General features: G+C 39.6%; 2 protein-coding genes across 7 annotated transcripts; one reads left to right on the top strand and one right to left on the bottom strand.

Moving 5' to 3' along the window:
* The first annotated feature begins 34 nt into the window (after positions 1-34).
* On the top strand, positions 35-9,858 carry mto1 (mitochondrial tRNA translation optimization 1). 4 transcript variants are annotated; one of them, XM_081600602.1, is made up of 13 exons: positions 35-160; positions 1,741-1,943; positions 2,012-2,211; positions 2,946-3,063; positions 3,442-3,740; positions 3,833-3,945; positions 5,250-5,440; positions 6,314-6,444; positions 7,219-7,423; positions 7,926-8,094; positions 8,180-8,289; positions 8,986-9,143; positions 9,231-9,858. In XM_081600602.1, the coding sequence occupies exons 2-13, from the start codon at positions 1,745-1,747 to the stop codon at positions 9,393-9,395; spliced, it is 2,058 nt and encodes a 685-aa protein (XP_081456728.1). In that variant the 5' UTR covers positions 35-160; positions 1,741-1,744; the 3' UTR covers positions 9,396-9,858. The 4 variants fall into 4 exon arrangements, with proteins under 4 accessions (XP_081456728.1, XP_081456724.1, XP_081456725.1 ...); XM_081600598.1 differs by lacking the exon at positions 35-160 and adding an exon at positions 392-542; XM_081600599.1 differs by lacking the exon at positions 35-160 and adding an exon at positions 412-542 and having other exon boundaries at positions 1,729-1,943.
* LOC103461065 (tectonic-3) lies at positions 9,409-17,874 on the bottom strand. Of its 3 annotated transcripts, XM_081600605.1 has the most exons (14): positions 17,375-17,873; positions 16,292-16,406; positions 16,116-16,212; positions 15,267-15,482; positions 15,079-15,187; positions 14,627-14,739; positions 14,417-14,455; positions 14,237-14,311; positions 14,046-14,165; positions 13,089-13,199; positions 12,908-13,011; positions 11,636-11,783; positions 10,622-10,756; positions 9,409-10,105 (listed from the first exon to the last, which is right to left on the bottom strand). In XM_081600605.1, exons 1-14 carry the CDS (start codon positions 17,625-17,627, stop codon positions 9,851-9,853), a joined length of 1,890 nt encoding a protein of 629 aa, XP_081456731.1. In that variant the 5' UTR covers positions 17,628-17,873; the 3' UTR covers positions 9,409-9,850. The 3 variants fall into 3 exon arrangements, with proteins under 3 accessions (XP_081456731.1, XP_081456730.1, XP_081456729.1); XM_081600604.1 differs by having other exon boundaries at positions 14,237-14,455; positions 15,267-15,478; positions 16,115-16,212; positions 17,375-17,874; XM_081600603.1 differs by having other exon boundaries at positions 14,237-14,455; positions 17,375-17,874.
* Positions 17,875-18,702: the final 828 nt, after the last annotated feature.

Below are 18,702 nucleotides of genomic sequence, written 5' to 3'. Positions count from 1 at the left end.
GCTGCGGTCGGTCAACACCACCTTTCGGTAGGCTCACTTGACTCAATCCGCGCGCGGCTGACTGGAAACCGGCTGGAAGGGGGAGGGGGCGTTGACGTGCTTTTTTCACGTACCGGTGAGAGAACAACGAGTTCATTAATCCACGCTTTGATCTATACAGGTATATAGCAGGCTATAAAAACAAAAAATTATGTATTGTAATGTACACGTGGCAAACACTACCTATCTTTATTTGTTTACAATATTTTATTCCATTTGATAATGTTCGATTCTATCTTCTCCCTCCACCTTTGCACATTAAGTTGCAGTTTTTTTTACTCAATTTCTCCAATTTCAAGAATAAATTCTAAATTGATTTTAAATGATACAAAATAGACACAAAAAAATTGTGCGTGCGCCTATACGACAGGTATTACGGCGCTGTGCTCCAAACAGCATGGCAGCCTCCGTAAAGAGCATTTGTGTAATGTAGCTGGGGTTTCACATTAAAGAAGCCTTTTTTTCTGATTTGGTCTTCGTTTCTGTTGGATTCAAGTTATACAGTAAGCAAATCAACGATTTTATTTTCTGGTTGGCTAACTGTAAGTACCTGTAATGCCTAATAGTGAATGTTAGTTGTGGATGTTCTTAAAGTTACAAAATATGGAAGCGAATTACCAATACTAGTTTTATGTATGTGAGCTTTGTACCAACAAAGTGCTAATATTGTGGCTCCAGTTCATTATTAATTGATTCTGTTTGTAAGATTTGTCAGAAATGTACATCCACTTTTGCCACTTTCAATTTAAAGGTTTAATACGGAAGTGGATTAGAGCACTAAAAAAAAGGAATTCTGACTTTATATATCAGAATTCCAATCTGTTTTGAAAGAATCTAAATTCTGGAGAAAAAAATTATAAATTCTGAAATTGAAGTATTCGGACATTAAACTCAGCATTCAATAAAACAGTATTCTGACTTTCTATGGTAGATTTCTGGCTTTTCATCTCAGAATAGAGAGAAAAAAGTCAGAATTCTGTCTTTGTTTTCTGAATTCAGATCTCAGAATTCTTTAGTTTTTTTCTTTTTCAGCTCTTCCATAGAAATACTATAACAATCTTGTATTTCCCAGGTGATTGAAGTATATCCTGGACACACATATACATAAAAAAATACCCTATCAGCATTATGTATCAACAAATTTTCCCCACTTCACTTCTAAATGTTGATATAAACATTACCAGTCAAATATTTCATATTTTTAAAAAAAGAATGTTGAATGTTAGCATTGTGTATTAAAAGTGCAAAACTAACTTTTGAAAAAAAAGTATTTTCATTGCATTTAAAGGAAACCTTTTATGAAAATTGACTTTTTTCAAGTTTTGTACTTTCACTTGGATCTCTGCTGCTTCTACAAACAACCCAAGCACTTAAAAAAACACCCAGATATTTTCTGACAATATGTTATTGTTTTTTGGTGCCCAGAAAATTAGGTGTTTCAAAAACCTCCTAATTTTTAAGTCCCAGTCAGAACTGCGCCATTACCTAGCAACCCCAGCTGAGCTCCAGCATGTTTGGTCAGCTGGTCTTACCGCTCTATGCGCTGTACAATGGGTGCTGGAAAACACGAGTTCTTTTTTGTTGTTTTACCGACCAGAAACCACTTGCTGCATTCTTGTTGGTTGTGCAGGAAGCTTCACTTCTGCTTTTCGAAGATGTAGGGTTATATAATTGGGCCTCTGATTGTAGCCATTTTGACAGGTGTATGTCTCACATGTTGACGAAGAAGCTTCGCCCAGTGCAGAGCGTCTTGTTCCTGGTTTCCAGGAGAGCCAGTCAGCTCTCCAGACAGCGGTATGATGTCATCGTGGTGGGCGGGGGCCACGCAGGAACCGAGGCAGCAGCTGCAGCGGCCCGAGTGGGGGCAGAGACCCTCCTGGTCACACAGACAATACAAACAATCGGTACGAAGAATGGGTTTATTGAGACTGGGTGAACATCTAGAGATCTCACTGTGCCTTCTTCCTCACAGGCGTGCTGTCCTGCAACCCGTCCCTGGGTGGCGTAGGTAAGGGTCACCTGGTGAGGGAGGTAGACGCTCTGGATGGGCTCTGCGGCCGAGCTGGAGACTGGGCGGGGATTAACTTCTCCGTCCTGAATCGTAGCAAAGGCCCAGCCGTGTGGGGGCTGAGAGCCCAGTTGGACCGGCAGCGCTACCGAGAGTTCATTCAGGTTCACCCCACACACACACACACACACACACTATCGAGGAAAAAATTACTTTAGCAAGAGTCTGGATGAGAAGAAATAAGAAATTTATTAAAACCTTGCAAGGTGAGAACAGAAATAGAGTCAAGTCTGCTCTGACCAACAGTGGATAGGTTCTGGTCAGAGAAGAGAGACTTGATTGTCCAATAGGTGTGAATCCCTGATTGTTATGTATCAGGGATTCTGTGGAGCCCAACTCAGATGGTCTGGCCGTTTGTCTATTGTTAGGGAAAGTGGGTTGTTCTTTCATGCTAAAGAGGGCAGATAAGTTCTACGTTGGGGAAGTAACACTTGGTCTCCAGGATCAACGACGTCCCCTGCTGTTATGGCACCGTAGACGTCTATAGGAGAGCAGCTTGATCAATCTGATGATGAGATCCTGCAGACATGATCTCATCATCAGACACAATCTAAAACACAAAAGGAGTGAAGAGCACATTATAAAATGTTCCATTACAACACACACACATATATATGCTGGGCCAGACGTTAGAAAGGGCTTATAGGGGCAGTAACCCCTCAATTTTGGGGGGTTGTCCAAAGATAATTTTTTTCTTTTATTTAGTAAAATGTACTTTTTTGAGCTTTACATCATGTCATCATGTTATTCTCTCATCAGGAACATTTCTGGAGTTTTGCTTTGATTCTTTCATGTTTGTGAAATCCTTTAATCTCAGATCCAGTTGTTCTACCTGCAGGCAGAGCTGCTGTCCACTCCCAGGCTGACGGTTCTGGAGGGATCAGTGGAGGAGCTGCTGGTGTCGGAGCCGAACCCTGCAGAACCTGGGCGCCACAGAGTCACCGGGATACGGCTCGGTACGCATCAGTCATTTTCCACATCTTATTCGGGGAATCCTTCATTCCTTCCTTCTTTTCTTTCTTCATTGCTTCATTCCTTCCTTCCTTCATTTTTTCCTAACTGACTGACTGACTGACTGACTGACTGACTGACTGACTGACTGACTGACTGACTGACTGACTGACTGACTGACTGACTGACTGACTGACTGACTTACTTACTTACTTACTTAATGAATGTTGAAAATATGTTGGATCCCTTTAACATAAATTTGTTTTAAAATCTAGACTAACTTTGTTCTCTAACATATAAATTGTCAGTGGTATAATATCAGGTCAGATTATGTCACCATGGCAACAGATTTCATCACCATGGTTTCTTAATCCGTCCATCAGCCAATGGCAGCCAGCCAATCTCCGCCTCCTCCGTGGTTCTGACCACCGGTACCTTCCTGTCCGGCTCGCTCTTCGTGGGCCGGACCTCGTCCCCCGGAGGCCGGATCGGAGACGCCCCGTCGAGTTCTGGCCTGACCCAAACGCTGAGGGACCGGCTGGGTCTGAGGGTGGGCAGGCTGAGGACCGGAACCCCACCCAGACTTTTAAAAGACTCAGTGGACCTTTCCCTGGCTAAGGTCCACCCGCCGGACCGCCAGCCGACGCCATTCAGCTTCATGAACACTCACACCCGCTGCAAGGTCCAGTCCGGGATTGGTTCTGACTCTGTTGTGTCCATCAGCACATTTTCATCATAATCACTGCAGATGCTTTTATTTTGAAACTTCTGTAGCCGGAGGAGCAGCTGCCGTGTTACCTGACCTACACGACTCCAGGTGTAGAGCGAGTGGTGAGGGAGAGTCTCCACCTGAACTGCCACATCCAGCAGGACGCCAAAGGACCCAGGTAGATGAAGAGTTCACCAAAAAAGTATTTACACCCCCAACTGTCACTCTGACCAGCATTATGCGGCCACCACTGTTTTTCCATTCATCAATAACTCGTTGTACATCATCATGTTTATTTATCCTTCCTTCTTTGCTTCCTTCTTTTCCTTTTTTACTTTGTTTTCTTCTCCCCTTGCTTCCTTATTCCTTTATTTTTCTTTCCATCTTTTCCTTAGTTTTATTCCTTCCTTCCTTTTTCCCTTCTATCCTTCCTTTGTTCATTTCCTTCTTTGCTTTTTCCTTCCATTTTCCCTTCCTCCTTTCTTTTCATCATTCCTTCTATTTCTTCCTTTCTTCTTCAATTCTTTCTGTAAATAACCCCAAATTTAGCTCCTCATTTGTTGTATTCCCTTTTAGCACTTATTGCATTTGCTTCGTTTTATTTTGTATAATATATGACGAACCTCCAGTTTTTGATTTAATGCTTTTATTTTGATAAGGGAGCTTTCGTTGTTTATATTGTGGAACGGCAGCAGAGCATAGTATTGAATTAGAGTTGATATTTTTAGTAGTGAACGTTATTTTTAGTTGATATGTTACATTAGTGGGGCTGCACAGTGGCACAGTTGGTAGAGCTGTTGCCTTGCAGCACGAAGGCTCTGGGTTCGATTCCCGGCCCCGCTCTCCCTGCATGGAGCCTGCATGTTCTCCCTGTGCATGCGTGGGCTTTCTCCGGGTACTCTGGTTTCCTCCCACAGTCCAAAAACATCACTGTTAGGTTAATTGGCCTTTCCAAATTGCCCCTAGGTGTGAGTGTGTGTGTGCATGGTTGTGTGTCTCTGTGTTGCCCTGCGACAGACTGGCGACCTGTCCAGGGTGTACCCCGCCTCTCGCCCGGAACGTCAGCTGGAGATGGGCACCAGCAACCCTCCCGACCCCACCAAGGGACAAGGGTGAAAGAAAATGGATGGATGGATGTTACGTTAGTAAAAGCGTGTTTTTGTAGCTTACGTTGTTTTTTTGTGTGTGTGTTTGAGCTACGGCTCTTACGGTGAAACTCAGGGTTTATCCCAATAAATAAACCTCACTGTTCATCAGTAAAGCCAGAATCCTTCACAATCCCGCTACTTTCCTTTAACTCCTTTCCTTCTTCCTTCCTTCCCTGTGTATTTGGAGTTATGTGTAGCTCCAGTTTTCTCCCACCCACCTTCTGAAAGCCTCTCTGCTCCAGCGTTAAGCTGTCAGCCTCTTCAGCCTCCTGCTGTTTTTTGATCCAGTTGAACTGAAGCAGAAACATTTAATCTCTGTGTTTTTCTCTTTCAGATATTGCCCCTCCATTGAGTCCAGGGTGTTGCGCTTTCCAGGAAGAAGTCACCAGGTGTGGCTGGAGCCCGAGGGGTTGACCTCTGACCTCTTGTACCCACAGGGTCTGTCCATGACCATGCCTCCTGACGTGCAGCTGCGCCTCATCAGAGAAATCCCTCCCTTGCAGAGAGCGGAGATCCACACACCAGGTATGCAGAAAACCTGGAAAACCTGACCCAGAGAAATGGATGCCATCAGTAGATGCGTCTCCATTCAAAATATATGTAAAACTTTGTCAATATTCCACTAAAGTAAAAAAAACACAAAAAAACACGATTTCACAAAAAAAGTCTTCAGTGATTCCATGAAAAAGGAACACAATTAAAATCAAACGTGTACGGAGGAGGATTAGGACCACTGACTTTAAAGACAGAAACACAGAATCGCAGAAGACTAAAGTCAGAATTCGGAGAAAAAAAGTCAAAATTCTGCGATTAAGTTAAAATTTTGAGATTAAAGTCAAAATTCTGAGGGGAAAAAATGTCAGAATTCTGAAAATAAAGTTAAAATTCTTAGATTAGCCAGAGAATATTCTGAGATTATTGTCTGAATTCTGGAAATTTAAATCAAAATTCTGTGTTTAAAGTTAGATTTCAGAGAAAAATGTCTAAATTTTGAGATTAAAGTTAGAATTATTTTTAGTGGCCCTTATCCTTCTCAATACATATGAATAAGTTTGTTCACAGTTAAATCATTTTTAAAAAACCTGCTGCGCCATCAGCCTCCTACGACTCCCTGTGATTTCATTCATCATTTCTGCCACTAGTAACATCCGTTTATTGATCACATGACTTGTATGATGCAAAATAAGTGTTTCCATTGCAGTTGTGTGAAATACGCCAATTTCAATGCAACGAATAACTTAGACAAAAACCCGTTTTCTTTTTTATCAAAAAATGCTTTTTTAAATTGTCCTTTCATCACACAAATTTATTTTCATAATTCCAATTTTGTTAAAATTTTATGGTTAATGCAAACGCACCTGCTTTTTTTTCCACGTACAAACCTCCCGCTCTCTGCAGGGTATGGTGTGCAGTATGACTATGTGTGTCCCACCCAGCTGAGTCCCGCGCTGCAGGTGAAAAACACGCAGGGACTTTTTCTGGCCGGTCAGATCAACGGGACGACGGGTTACGAAGAGGCAGCTGCACAGGTGATTCCTGAAGCTCAAAAGTAACTTAAGGCTTTGAATAGAGCTGCATAATCGTTTTAATTAAATCCCCAGCAAAACCGTCAATGGTTGGAAATTTGGAATTTCCAAGTAACAGTATACCTTGGAAAAATATTCAGAATGTAGCCCCAATAATAACTGCTTGAAATCAGAACAAATATTATTTTAAACTCATAAATGCTAGGAATAGAGATACAAGTTATCGATTGTTATAATTTTGCTCAATTATATCTCCCGCTTTTGTAGCTAGGCTAACCAATAATTTTTGAATGATATTGACTCGCTCCGCCATTAAGAACTGCTGAATGAGCGCTATTAAGGTGATAACATAAGGTCCTTGTCGATGGTTTAAATTCCTAAACAACTTAAAGAGTTTTTCGAGTGCTAAAACAGTAGTATACAGTTCACTTTTGATCCCATCCCTGACTTTGTTTGGACCGCTCCCGTTCTGGTGTGTCTGTGTGTCTTTAAATCCTGTATCATTCCTGTTGGTGAGCCTCCGCTTCAGGTTCACCAACAGGGCCCTCTGCTGGATGGCGGCCAAACTACAACACTAAAAGAAGGTGGATGTCATTAGCAAATGATCGGATCTAATTTTAATCCAATAAGCCATTATTCGAAAATTAATAGTAAGTCAGTTATCTAGCTAGCATCCAGCCTAGCTAGAGTTAATTAATAATTTTGGGTTTGACCGTAGCGATCAGAGAGGAAGAAAACGGGAAGTGAATCATGTTTCTCCGGTGGTGTTTTGTGCAGGGGCTGTGGGCGGGAGTGAACGCCGCCCGCCGCGCCCTCTCCCAGCCTCCGGCGGCGCTGTCTCGGACAGAGAGCTACATCGGCGTCCTCGTTGATGACCTGGTGAGTCGAGGAGTTACCGAACCGTACCGCATGTTCACCAGCCGGGCGGAGTTTCGTACTTCTCTGAGGCCGGACAACGCTGACCTCCGCCTTACGATGAAAGGTAGCCCTCCGTTTTTTTCATACCAAATCTGATTTTAGTCGATTTTTTTCTCTTTTTTTCCTTTTTTTTTCATAAAAGAAATTACAGAAAATATTTACAAAAAGTGAGTTTTTCAATCATCCATTCTGCGAGTTGTATGACGGAGCATTAGGGCCAGGCGATGAGCATTTTGGTTTTTGTAATAATATTATGACTGGCTTATAACTATATTCTTGTAATTTTACAGCTTTATTCCAGTAATATTAAGACTTTATGCTGGTAATATTTTAGCTATTATACAACTTTATCCTAGTAATATGGCTTTATTCAGACAATAAAGTTGTATTGTCGGAGTCAGACTTTATTGCAAGAATAAGTTAATTAAGACTCATTCTGGCAAGTCAAAAGAAAAAAAATCCAGATTTCCCAAAAGTTAAATCTTCAAAAACCAGAAATCTTGACTAATCGATGGAATCGATTTATGGGCAGCTCTGGACAGCGTGTTATTCTGCGTCTCCATCAGGGTTTGAGCTGGGATGCGTCTCGGCTGTGCGCCACCATGAGGCAGTTAGGGTGCGTTGCAGTCTCCAGAATGCAGTAGCCGCCCTCCAGGCTCTCACAATGTCCTCAACCAGCTGGAGGAAGAAGCTGCCGGGAATCGGCATGAGCGAGAACAAGAGCCAGACGCTCAGGTGAGTCCGGTCGGTTGAACCAAAACTACAAAGGTTTCAGTAACATCCCCGGTTTACTTTTGGTTCTGGTTTGTTTTCCTTCCAGCGGGATGGACCTGCTGGAGTACAAGGACGTCTCCTTCGAAATGTTGGCTTCTGTTTTTCCTGAGTGTCTTTCACCGTACATGGAGTTCTCACAAAGACTCAAAATAGAGGGTGAAACCTGACTTCTGACATTCTACGTTACCACGGCGATCTCACTGTAAACCCAGGGACACAGGATTAAGAGTTTTTTGATGGCCTTAATGGCGACACATTTATCTGCATGTTATATTGATATTAAATTACGACAGAGTTAAATAAAAATAAAAAATATAAACTACGAGAATAAAGTTGGAATATTGTGAGAATAAAGTCGTATGAAAATAAAGAAGTAACAATACGAGAATAAACGTATAATATTACAAGAAGGAAGTAGTACAGGAAAAGAGTTTAAATAATATGGGAGTAAAGTTGTGGTACTGTAAGAAGTCGTATGAGAAGAAAGTCAAAATTACGAGAATAAAAAGTCACAATATGGGAATAAAGTTATATGAGAATAAAGTTGAATTAATACGAGTAAAGTCTTAGTAATATGGAAATAAAGTCAAAATAATATGAGAATATGGTTGTATTACAAGAACTAAATCATAATATTACAACTTTATTCTATAAATATAACTTCTCCTAATATTATGACTTTATTCTCATCCTTTCTACTTTATTCTCGTATTATTTCAAGTTTATTCTCGTAATACTAGTGACTTTCTCGTGATTTTATTTTTTCTAGGTATGGCCCTACTACTCCCTCGTAGGAAATACGTTTCTTGAGTTTCGAACATTTAATAATCTTCACTCCCGTCTGTCACGCAGCCGTGTACAAGCCTCACAACGACCAAAACAGGAGCGAGATCAAGAGGATTCAGAGCGAGGAGAACATGTCTCTGCCGCAGGACATCGACTACCTCACTCTGCCTGTGTCTCTGTCGCAGGAAGTCAGGGAAATCCTCGACAGATTCCGACCAACCACCGTGAGTCAGAATTTTACTGCCTTTTCTGTAGTTGTGACATAAAGAAGTTCAATCTTTTCGTAACTTATCGCTGTGTCTGCCGGCTAGCTGGGAGCTGCTACCCGTCTGCAAGGGATGACTCCTGCAGCGATCGCCAATCTCTTCAATTACGTTCACTTTACAAGGAGGCGGGAGAGCAGGAGGAAGCAAGTGGACCTCGAGGAGGAACGAGGAGAGGAGCCGTGCAAAACAAATGCATCTTTACCTCAATAAGAGAGACTGAGAATGTAAAAAAGAATATTTATTCTGGGAAAATAAGAAAAAAATACAAGAGTATTTCATTCAGAAGGAGGAGGAAATATGTAATAAAATTCTGACTGGTCGAAATCCAAATAACCAACCAAATGTTCTTAGGTGTTAGTAAATAAAATCATACAACTGTTTCTTTCTCGTTAGAGAATTTGTAAATCTGAATTTTAAGCCCAAAATGTCCCAAATATAATTGGTAGATTTGAGTTTTGAGACTAGATTTGCCTTATTGTGCATAAACAATTTAAACATTTCTGATTCTGAGAAAAAAAAAACTTGAATTCTGAGATTAAAGTCAGACTTTAATCTCAGGGATTAAAGCCTGAATATTTTTCCATTGGTCCTAATCCTCTTCTGTACATTCATTATGTAAAACAGTGTTTTATTTTTGAAAAATAGCTGCACAATTAAAAAAATTTCTATGTTATGTCAAAGTTTATGAGTCCTAACTCTGAGAGCAGCAACAGTGGGAACGCCATTAAACTCCATGTGACCTTCTCGGCGCCGCTGCCGCTCGTATCAAGATGGCCGTCCAGCTCCGCGGCGCCTCTCGTGAAGAAGTCGAACGGAAACCTCCAGTGGGGCTGAGGAACCCCTCTGGGGGCTTCTGGGTAAACGGTGGTTTCTACGAACGTGGCTTTGGCCGTCAGGGTGAGAGGAGATGATAACGGACACTAGAGAGAAGACAAATGCATATAAAATTATCCAAAAAATGTTTTACAGTGTTTTCTACATTAACATATTGGGACCATTGTAGATTTAAAAAAAAAAACAAGCACATTTCTGCCGAAAAATTTCAGATTTTAAATTAATCTCAGAAATTTCCTAGGAAACACTTGAAAAATGTTTTACTTTGAAACTGTTGAAAAATAACTAGAAAAAAAAATCAAATTTTGAGATAAAAAAGTAAAATTTCTGACTTCCAAAAGTAAAATTTTTGACTTTAGGAGATTTTAAATTCCAAGTAAGAAAAGTCAGTAATTTCCACATTTTTTCTAGAAATCTTAGATTAATGTAAACATTTAAAATTTTTTTGCAAATTTTTAGCTTGAAGCTCAGAAATGTCGTTTTTTTCTGACATTTCTAAGATGAATCTAAAAATGTTAATTTTTTTGGTGGAAATGTACTTTTTAAATCTGCAATAGCCATAATATGCAGTCGTAGTTTTAAGCATAAGCGAGTTTCTGCACCTGGACGTTTTGACAGCGGAAGAGAAATTTGGCTCCCAGGATGTAGTTCTGAGGAACCTCGATGAATCCCTGACGAGCCCAAATAATTTGGATGGACAAAGAGAGAGGAAGGCTGCAGCCCGATTCACATGACTCCTGCAGAAAAAGCAGAAAATGTTACAATAATTGTGATACAACAGTAGCCTCACAATGAGTGGAATAAAGATCACCTGAGTTAATCTGAAGTTGATTGATTGATCTCAATCAATATAAATAACACGAAGCTCCTTTATTACTTTGTTTTTATTTGAAAGTCAACTTTGAATGCTAAAGTGATAGCATACTAATGCCACTGCTATCAAACCTATTTAGCATAAAATGCACATTTTTGCTCATTGAATTTGTGAATTTCTGACTGAAATACATTATTTCACACCTCCTTTTATCAATTTGTTACATCAGGATTCGTGTTAATGTGTATTTTAAAACATAACTGAATGATTAAAACGTGTCTTCTAACTACCCCATGCAGTACCTTCACGGCACCACTAGGGGCGCAACAACTAGATAATATTTAGTAAGTATTTAAATACCGACATAAGGGAGGTGGATATTTATTCAGTCATAATTTAAACGGTTATTATTTAATAGAAATCACATTTCATTTTGACATGAAAGCTGTTATTTTGTCATTTTTATTCAAAAAGCCAAATATTTTTATTTATAATTGAATTGTTCAAGCAATATAAAGGATAAATCATTCAAGGGGGTGAATACTTTTTATTTAAAAGCACTGTACGAGACCGAATAACACAAAGTAGTTAGTGAAAGTGAAGTAGAAGGAAAATGACACACGATTCTTTATTTTTTCATTTATCTGAAAAGTGTGGCATAGATTTCTTTCCCAACCAAGTTTACTTGAGCAGTTTGCTCCAGTTTCAGCTACAAGTCTGATGCGTTTTGACTTTCAGCTTTGTCAAGAGGCTGACATTTTTCCCAAATTATTTTCTTAGAAAATACCAAACTGAAGCGTACCTGCGGATCGATCAGACAGTCCTGTATCAGGACTCTCGTCCAGTTCGGCTGGAGGCCCGAGTTCATGGCGATCTTATCGGGAGCAGTGGATCCTCGGAAGATCTCATAAATCTGTGACCGTAGCTCAGTGCAATTCTGAGTTTCAGAACTGGACGGCATAGGAGAGGAAATGAGGATAAATTGGTGTCTGCTAGGCTGCAACTAATGATTATATTGGTAATCAATTAATCAAATATTTTGATGATTAACTGAATATGGAAAATGATGGATTCTGCAGATTTTTTATATTAACCACTTATGCTTTTTATATACAATACTAAAAAATACATGAAAATATGAAAATAAACAATGATTTTTTTTTAAAACAGGAAAATAAACAAGTCAATATAAACTATGCCCCTTGAGGAGTTCAGATTTACTAAAGTAATTCAGTTTATTTTATATTATATTGTTAAATTAAAAATCTGCAGAATGTGCCATCTTTTAATCCAATTGGCAAAATATTTGATTTACTAACATAATGATTAATAGCAGTCTAGCAGACACCAATTTATCCTAATTCTAACCCTAAATATGTTTACAAAAAAGAAATAAATATAATCTATATTCAATCCAAAGTTCACTGCAACAAAATACACCAGTGGGTCACAAAGATATACCGTATTTTCCGCACCTTCAATGAATGGCCTATTTTAAACCTTTTTCATATAATATAAGGCGGCATAGAAGAGACGCTACTGTGATGGTTGCCACCCGTCCCGTATTGAACGGGGCATGATTTGTTCCGTTCTCTATGTATAATAATAAGGAAATGGTCCCCGAGTACTTTATATAGTAGTCTGCCCGAGTCGTTGTTTCACTCACGGTGTTGGTGTTGTGATATTGTGCCCAACTGCTTTCTGGGTAACACAGACCAACCCCTTCTCCGTTCGCGCACAGTATGTTGGTGGAGAACGTGGTGCTAAATGACCTGCAGACGACCTGATTATCAGGTCGGTCGGTAGGTAGATAGGTCAGTCAAACTTTATTAACAAACCAGTTTTTTTGACAGCTATCCCAGCATGCACCACGCGCTTCTTCTACGGGCGAAAATGAAGTCGGCGGCTGCTTTCCAGTTGCTAGACCTGTTGTGGCTCAATATTGGTCCATATATAAGGCGCACCGGATTATAAGGCACACTGTCGGCTTTTGAGGAAATTGAAGGTTTTTAGGTGCGCGTTATAGTGCGGAAAATACGGTATATTTTTACACTAAGCCCTGGTGTCTGCTCACCTGAATGTGCAGCCACTGATGGTGTTGTGTGTGAAGAGGATGGGCGATAGTCTGCTGGGATCAGAGGAACACCTGCCACCTTCTGAAACGCCAAGTGACTTCAACTAATCCACCGTCAAGGAAGAACGATGCATTTATGCCGATAATAATCAGACTCCAGTTACTTTGTTGTCAAGGATACCGGCTGCATTTCTCCGTCAATAAGCGCCATGACAGCAGATCCCTTTCTCAGTCCAACTGGAGGTGGGTTTGGTTTCACAGGAGTGGGCCTGGGTGTGTACCACTGTAACAGCTTCATAACAGACACCATGAGCTGCATTTTCAGAAACCATAAAATATCCAAGAACTGAAATTACAAAAATAAATCCGCTTAATGGAAACGAGCTAATTTCAAAAAGAACTCATGCTTTTCGATAAAAAGTTTCGCAAAAATTGCAATGAAAACACTTCTTTCGCGACATACGAGTCACGTGATCAACACCGTGACATTACTACTGGCGAAAATGTTGAAGAAGACGACAGGAAGTAGTAGGAAGAGATTGGTTTGCTTTTGTTTTCTGTATTACACTGAACACTATAAACAATATTAGCTAGAATTTCGCCGGTGGACATAAATACAGCACAGAAAAATTCTAATCACAAAATCGAAACTATAATATGTCCATCGTACTAGTGAAAAGTTATCCCCCTCACGTCAAAAGTCCGTCGATTTGAATAAATATATCCGGCAGAGCCGAGGCTTCTACTGTTTTGGTAGGACGGACAACCGCTCCAAGATGGCCGGCGTATTTCCTGCGTGCAAGCATACGTGTATCTGTGGAGTTTGCATGTTCTCCCTGTGCATGCGTGGGTTTTCTCCGGGTACTCCGGTTTCCTCCCACAGTCCAAAAACATGACTGTCAGGTTAATTGGCCTCTTCGAATTGCCCCTAGGTGTGAGTGTGTGTGCATGGTTGTTTGTCCTGTGTGTCTCTGTGTTGCCCTGCGACAGACTGGCGACCTGTCCAGGGTGTACCCCGCCTCTCGCCCGGAACGTTAGCTGGAGATGGGCACCAGCAATCCTCCCGACCCCATTAAGGGACAAGGGTGTATAGAAAATGGATGGATGGATGAGACAAAGATACTGAGTAAAAACTTACCTGAAATTCTACAGAGTGTGTCTGGAGGACCAGCTGTTCAAGGGGAACGTCAGTCAGGGTGAAGTTGATGGATGTGTTCGTCAACTCTCCTTTGGGTGTGTAGCAAACCAAAAACTGTACCTGCAGGAAACGAGCACAGCTGAGTTTGAAGCTTCAGTTCGGATTAAAAGCACATTTAGGTGCCTCCTCACCGTTTTCACAACATTTAAACAAAAGCCGTTTTGTTTGACAGGTGCAGGCCAGTCTGACAGCGGTATAACAGGGACCTGAAAATAAACAGCCTTATTAATGTACCGCCATCTTTGTTTACACAAAATTATTTTAAAACAACAACAAAAGGTTCTGCCTGAAACTGTCAGGTGTTTCTTTACCAAACGATCTGATCTGATTGTCATGTCAGTTGTTGGAACCTGTAACAATAAAACACAGGCTTCATCAGGCAGCCAAGGCAGCCATTTTGTTTTACAGCTTCTATTTATTTGAATTTTGAATTCAGGTCAAACTCTTAAATTTTATTTTTAAGCCATATCGCCCAGCCCTGGTGTGTATATTTTTAAAAGAGTTCATCTGGACTTGCTGACCGTGATGAGACTCATGTTAAAATAGTAAGAGATGGTGCTGAGATCCGGATCGGTGGTGCAGGACTGAGAGGTCACCATCCGGGTACAGGACAGCGACGTAGATCTCAAAAACTCTGAAGAAAACAAACACAAAAAGCAGTGAGATTAAAAACAAACACAGAAACCTCTGCTTTAAGATATTAGTTTTTAAGTAAGTTTGCAAATACAAAGAAAAAAAAGTGCATTTAAAAAATCTGGTCATCTTTTACTGGTAGAAGCACAGAAACCAAGGTGTTTAACAAAAGACGTCCTCTGATAAAATACCAAGTTTGGTAATATTTGTTTCTCTTTCAAAGTTAATTAAACTCCAAACATAAAAAGCTATCTGGCAGGTTTCCATCTGAGTCTATTTGGGGAAAATCTGCTTCACCGTGAGACTCAGCAGTTTAACTTTTCATGCGGTGTGAACTTACTTGCAGGGTTAAGGTTGAAGCAGAGGGAGGAGGCAGCACCAGGAGCCGGCTGATGGAGGAGGCCTCGCACTGAGAAGTTGGACCAAAACGTCTGGATAAGATCATCAACCTAGAAAAACATTTTCTCTATCAAAAAAGGAAGAGAAACCACATTCCCTGTATTCCCTTTGTGTATTATAGGTATTTACCTGGTGAAAATGTCTGCTGTATGCTGGGGTTGTATATACTTGAGATGTGAAATGGTAGAAATCACCTGGCGCTGGATACTGAGTCACAGGAGGAAGACACAACAGCTCTGCTGCTGCAGGAAGAGACGGTGGCGCTGCTGCTGCTCCTGCAGGAAGAGACGGTGGCGCTGCTGCTGCTCCTGCAGGAAGAGACGGTGGCGCTGCTGCTGCTGCTGCAAGATCAAAACATTTTAAACAGCAATTCAGGTCGACATCTTTATAGCTTATAGGGCTGAAACGATTAATCGGATTAATCGTGACTAATCTATTGTTCAAATAATCGTCAACTAATTTAGTAATTATTTAATCGTTAAATTTGAGTATCCAGACTGAAAAAAAAAACTATTTTATAGAAAAACTAACTTTTTCTATAAATATGTTCTATCCAGAACTCCTCAAAATCTAGTTTTAGCTTCACCTAAACTAAAACCGGTTCAAATTCTGCAAAAATAAAAACATCAATCTCAAATTAATCACCTCTTGCTGCTCAATTAACAATCAGTTCATCCAAATATTAATTAACAGATCAATCCTGCACTCTATTGATGTTAAATCAAGCAGAAAGACCTGAGCTGTTTTGCATTTTGAGCAATAAAATGTTTATATTCTAACTTAAAAATAAATGTAACTATTAGTGTATTTTTAATGGATTTCTAATATTTTATGAAATAAGCTTAAACGGAAAAATGAAAAACCCACAAAATATTCCAGCATTTTTTTTATCCGATTAATCTTTAAAAAATAATCACTGGAATAAGCGATGACTGAAATAATCGTTAGTTGCAGCCGTAGTCACTTAATCCATTTACCTTCTGTGTGAACACAAAACAATGTGTCCGTCACCGTGATGAGTGAGGAATCCACGTTGGCTCTGAACATCAGCCATTTTTCGATGCAAACTTGTTTCCTGCATCACAAAAGTTGATTTTTTAAACCCATTAAAGCATTTATGTAACACACAGGGAGGGAATGTGTGGAGAGCCTACACGTCTTCTTTTGGACAGTCGGTGAAGACGGTGGATAGGTTGGCAACATCACAATCAGCTGTGTCACAGCAGCAGCCGATGTCGCAGAAACCAGGAGTTAGATCACAGAGACAAACTGCAAAAACAAGAAGATGAGCGTTAGTAACGAGATTCGCTGTCAAAATTAAATACAAGACTTTTCATGCTATATGAATAATGAAGAAAGAAGTGATTACTGATGAACCACAATCCAAAAACTTGACTGTTAGGTTAATTTGTCTCTCTAACACATCCTTAGGTGTGTGTGAATGTTTGTTTTTCCTTTATGATGCTGTGTGAGGAACTGTGCTCAGTCAGAGGCTTCTTCAGAGTCACTGCAAGACTGACTGCTACTGGAGATTCTTCCTGCCCACAGCAGTTGCAACACTTAATTTCCCTTTTGGAAAAATGCTTTGTTTTAAAATTAAGCAAAAATTATTATTATAACCTAAACAGTAAAGATAAATGGCAACAAAAAGGCACAAAATTGTTATATATACTACTAAAACAGCTAAATCTGGCATTTTGGGGGATATTTGGTGTCTTGGTATTTAATATTAAATCTGGAATGACTTCAAACATTAATGACTTTACACACAAATTTCTTCTAGCTTCCTTTTATGTAATGCAATTAAAAGTTACACTTTATTTGAAGTGTTGTGCATAAGACTGACATGACAGTCATAAAAACGACATAACACCTGTCATGAACATGAAGCAGTCTTCATAAATGTTTATGACTTGTCATGAAGTTGTCATGACAAGTAAAATATGGTAAATAATGATATTTCAATGCAAGGTTTCACTAAAAGATGTATTAAAAGTGTCAACTTTTAATGCAAGTTGACACTTTACATTAAAACTTTGCAGATTTTAATGCAAAGTTGCATTAAGTCAAAAGTCAGTGTCATGTCAGTCTTTTGCGCACGCCTTCAAATAAAGTGTTACCCAATAAATAAAATGGGGCAAAAAAGACATTAAAAGTATAAATATTTATAGAAAATGTTAAATATACTTGAACTGTCAAACCAGAAATTACTATCCCTGCTAAGTTGTTCTGCTTACTCTGTGGGTCACCCTTTGTTGACATCGGAGTTTGGTCGGTGGTTGGAGACGGAGTTTCTGTGACCAAAGTGGGATAAAGAGTGGCTTCCTCTGAGGCCCCCTTAACACCCGGAACCGGGGTGGGTAAGCCGAAAGGGTCTCCATTTGTTTGGCTGGAGATGGTAGAGTCAGTGAACCCTAAATCTGCGGCTGAGAGAGCCAAACGTCCACACAGGAGGAGGACGTGAAGTGAACACAAACGGCTAATAATCATTTGGCTAGCGGAGACATGGTTCGGTGAACGGATCCGGAGTTAAATAGTTAAATCAGCTACAAAAACAATGTTAGTTTTACAGTTTAGTTTCCACTACATACATAACGCCAAACACGGACTCTGTTTCATATACAAGTAATTAAGAAATTTCAGAAAATATCCTCCGAAGTAACATTTAGCTACATGCTAACCAGGCATCTCCAAGCAAGCTGCTTGTTACTAAGGAAGTTGTCGTCCCGACTTCCGTTTTACGAAACTGCTACCGTAAAATACGAATAAAGAAGCATTACATATCATGAGTGCCTTAAGTCTTAAACATTATTTGAAAAAAAAAAAAAAAAACACACACACACACAAGAGAATAACCTTACAGATAATAAACCGCTCAAGTAACCAAAATACTGGAATTAAATGGTGATGCTTTATCGACTGAATCATTGGTTTCATTTTATTTGGGCACTGTTAAAAATATGATAATATTTTAACAACAATGTTTAATTAGTGAAATTCTCTGATGACTTTTTAAAAAACTAATAAAACTGACTTTTTCCCCATTTTACACCGAAGTGAGATAATATTAAGCAGTACCTAGCAAGTTCTTCTGTCTGATTTCTAGTGATGCACCAATTAAAACATTTGGGACATTAATATTGCTGCTATGGCAGAATACCAATATTATTTATATTATATATATTTCCTAGTCTCTATTAACATTGCTAAAAATCAACAACACAGCTAACATTTCTTCTGTGCTGTAGTTAAACATTTTGCAATCGTTCCATGACTCTCACATGATCAAGCAAAATGTAGGTTTCAATTTGAAGGACATGTGTGAAGAACATTTTACTGCCTTAAAACAGACCATAAAATGTAATGGAGACTGATATTTAACTCAATTTCCATTTAGGACTAATAAAGTATTTTTAAATTAAATTAAAATTGAATATAATTTCAGGTGTTGTTTTAATTTTACAATATTTTACACAACATTATTGTATCTTTCTGCACGTCTGCAGGCTTTATATGTACAACTGGAGAGTATATGTGTAAGAAAAGCATGTCCATGATCTTCAGT

This window comes from Poecilia reticulata, chromosome 19, assembly GCF_904066995.2.
Source record: "Poecilia reticulata chromosome 19, P_reticulata-male-v2, whole genome shotgun sequence".
NCBI lineage: Eukaryota > Metazoa > Chordata > Actinopteri > Cyprinodontiformes > Poeciliidae > Poecilia > Poecilia reticulata.
The sequence above is the reverse complement of the archived record's forward strand: the minus strand, read 5'-3'. Positions and strand labels throughout refer to the sequence as shown.

Coding starts and splice junctions, on each gene's coding strand:
- mto1 (XM_081600602.1), top strand. CDS start 1,745: ATGTCTCACATGTTGACGAAGAAGCTTCGCCCAGTGCAGAGCGTCTTG. Junction 6,445..7,218: donor ACGAAGAGGCAGCTGCACAG/GTGATTCCTGAA, acceptor TGTTTTGTGCAG/GGGCTGTGGGCGGGAGTGAA. Junction 8,095..8,179: donor AACAAGAGCCAGACGCTCAG/GTGAGTCCGGTC, acceptor TTTTCCTTCCAG/CGGGATGGACCTGCTGGAGT.
- LOC103461065 (XM_081600603.1), bottom strand. CDS start 17,627: ATGATTATTAGCCGTTTGTGTTCACTTCACGTCCTCCTCCTGTGTGGA. Junction 16,213..16,291: donor GACTGTCCAAAAGAAGACGT/GTAGGCTCTCCA, acceptor TTTGTGATGCAG/GAAACAAGTTTGCATCGAAA. Junction 11,784..12,907: donor ATCAGTGGCTGCACATTCAG/GTGAGCAGACAC, acceptor TATGCCGTCCAG/TTCTGAAACTCAGAATTGCA.